Here is a 2072-nt window from a genome sequence, read left to right on the forward strand (position 1 = left end):
ATGTTGAAAAGGAAAGCAGTTATTTTCCATTTCGTTCAGAAAACCACATAATTCTTCTCCTGCCCCAAAAGCTGAGAGACAAAGGATAGAAAATCAACAAGAAGAGTTTTTTGAGCTGGAATAAGTAATTTATGCAGAATTTAAGGATTCAATATACAAAAAGATCACAGGAGATTATTTTTCCGTTTTAAAAAAGAGGGAAATATCTGGCAGTCAGTGTGAAGTAAAAGGTTAATTGGATGGTCACATAGGGCAGTCACAATGCAGGCTTCACCCTGTGAGGAAGAAAATACTTTGAATCAAAGTTCCATCCAACAAGGATCGCACCTATTTTTGACCTCTTCAATATCAGTGGCGGAAAAGCTTCATAGATCTGCCTATTGTGAGAAAGGAACAGATTGCAAGTCACAGCTGATTATGGACAACATGATCCACATTGGAGAAAAGCCATATAAATATTCTGAATGTGGTAAAAACTTTAGTCAGAACTGCTCCCTTGTGGTTGATGGAAGGACCCACACAGAACAGAAGCCCTACATATTTTCCCAATGTGATGAAAGCTTTGGCATGCACAGCAACTTGGTAATACATCAGAGGACTCTCAATAAGGAGAAATCACATGACTGTCCTGATTGTGGGAAGAGTTTCATTGGAAATTCCCACCTCATGAGACATCTGAGGACTCACACAGGAGAGAAACCCTTTGAGTGTCCCGATTGTGGGAAAAGTTTCAGTCAGAATTCTACCCTGGTGAAACACCAGAGGACTCACACAGGAGAGAAGCTCTTTGAATGTCCTGACTGTGGGAAAAGTTTCAGTCAGAATTTCAACCTGGTGATACACCAGAGGACTCACACAGGAGAGAAACCCTTTGAATGCCCTGACTGTGGGAAAAGTTTCAGTCAGAATTCCAACCTGGTGATACACCAGAGGACTCACACAGGGGAGAAATTGTATGACTGTCCTGATTGTGGGAAGAGTTTCATTACAAATTCCCACCTGGTGATACATCAGAGGACTCACACAGGAGAGAAACCCTTTGAGTGTCCTATTTGTGGGAAGAGTTTCAGTCAGAATTACAGCCTGGTGATACACCAGAGGACCCACACAGGAGAGAAACCCTTTGAATGTCCTGATTGTGGGAAGAGTTTTAGTCAGAATTCACACTTGGTGATACACCAGAGGATTCACACAGGAGAGAAACCATATGAGTGTCCAGAGTGTGGGAAAAGTTTCAGTCGGAATTCCAGCCTTGTGGTACACCAGAGGATACATACAGGAGAGAAACCATATGAGTGTCCTGATTGTGGGAAAGATTTTAGTAGTAGGTCTAGTCTTCTAAGTCATGTAGGTTTACACACAGGGGAAAAACCTTTCAAATGTCCAGTCTGTGGACGGTACTTCATGCGTAAATCATCTCTTATTGCACACAAGGAAATCCACACAAGGCAAAAATTGATGAATTTAGAGAAGGCTTGAATTTCATTTCTAATCTCTCATTGGGATTGTAGATGAGAAATTGACTACCTGTAATCTTCTACTTACAATCATAATCGAGCCTGAAAGTTACGTTGCTGTGTGAGAAATTTTTTAATAGAATAGAATAGAATAGAATTCTTTATAGAATCTCATGAGTTTTGCCCCCTTTTACGACTTTTCATGCCACATTTGTTTAGGTGAATCAATGCAGTTGTTAAATGAGCAACATGGTTGTTAAGTGAATCTGATTTCCCCATTGACTTTGTTTGTCAGGTTGCAACAGGTGATCCCATGACTCTGGGAAGTGCAACCATTATAAATGTCAGTTGTCAAGTATCCAAAGGTAAATCACATGACCATGGGGATGCTGCAATGGTCATAAGTGTGAAAAATGCTCATAAGTCACTATTTTCATTGTAACTTTGAATGGTCACTAAGCGAACTGTTGTAAGTTAAGGACTACCAGTATTTGAATTCTGGCCTAATGCTTTTAAGTGAACACATCTCGGAATAAGACAGGTAGATGGAGAGAAAAAAATGGAAAATCTTAGTTTGAAAAACGCTCACTACCAACTTCTGATTATCAGCAAAAA

The 2072-nt window shown here is 40.1% G+C and overlaps 1 protein-coding gene across 1 annotated transcript; it reads left to right on the top strand.

Annotated features, from left to right (window-relative positions):
- The first annotated feature begins 202 nt into the window (after positions 1 to 202).
- Positions 203 to 1645, top strand: LOC139311948 (zinc finger protein ZFP2-like). Its single transcript, XM_070936473.1, has one exon. It carries the CDS (start codon positions 262 to 264, stop codon positions 1477 to 1479), a length of 1218 nt encoding a protein of 405 aa, XP_070792574.1. The 5' UTR covers positions 203 to 261; the 3' UTR covers positions 1480 to 1645.
- The last annotated feature ends 427 nt before the right edge of the window (positions 1646 to 2072 follow it).

Source organism: Pituophis catenifer, unplaced genomic scaffold (genome assembly GCF_029215685.1).
Source record: "Pituophis catenifer annectens isolate HBS135680 unplaced genomic scaffold, rPitCat1.0.hap2 SCAF_2, whole genome shotgun sequence".
Taxonomy (NCBI): domain Eukaryota; kingdom Metazoa; phylum Chordata; class Lepidosauria; order Squamata; family Colubridae; genus Pituophis; species Pituophis catenifer.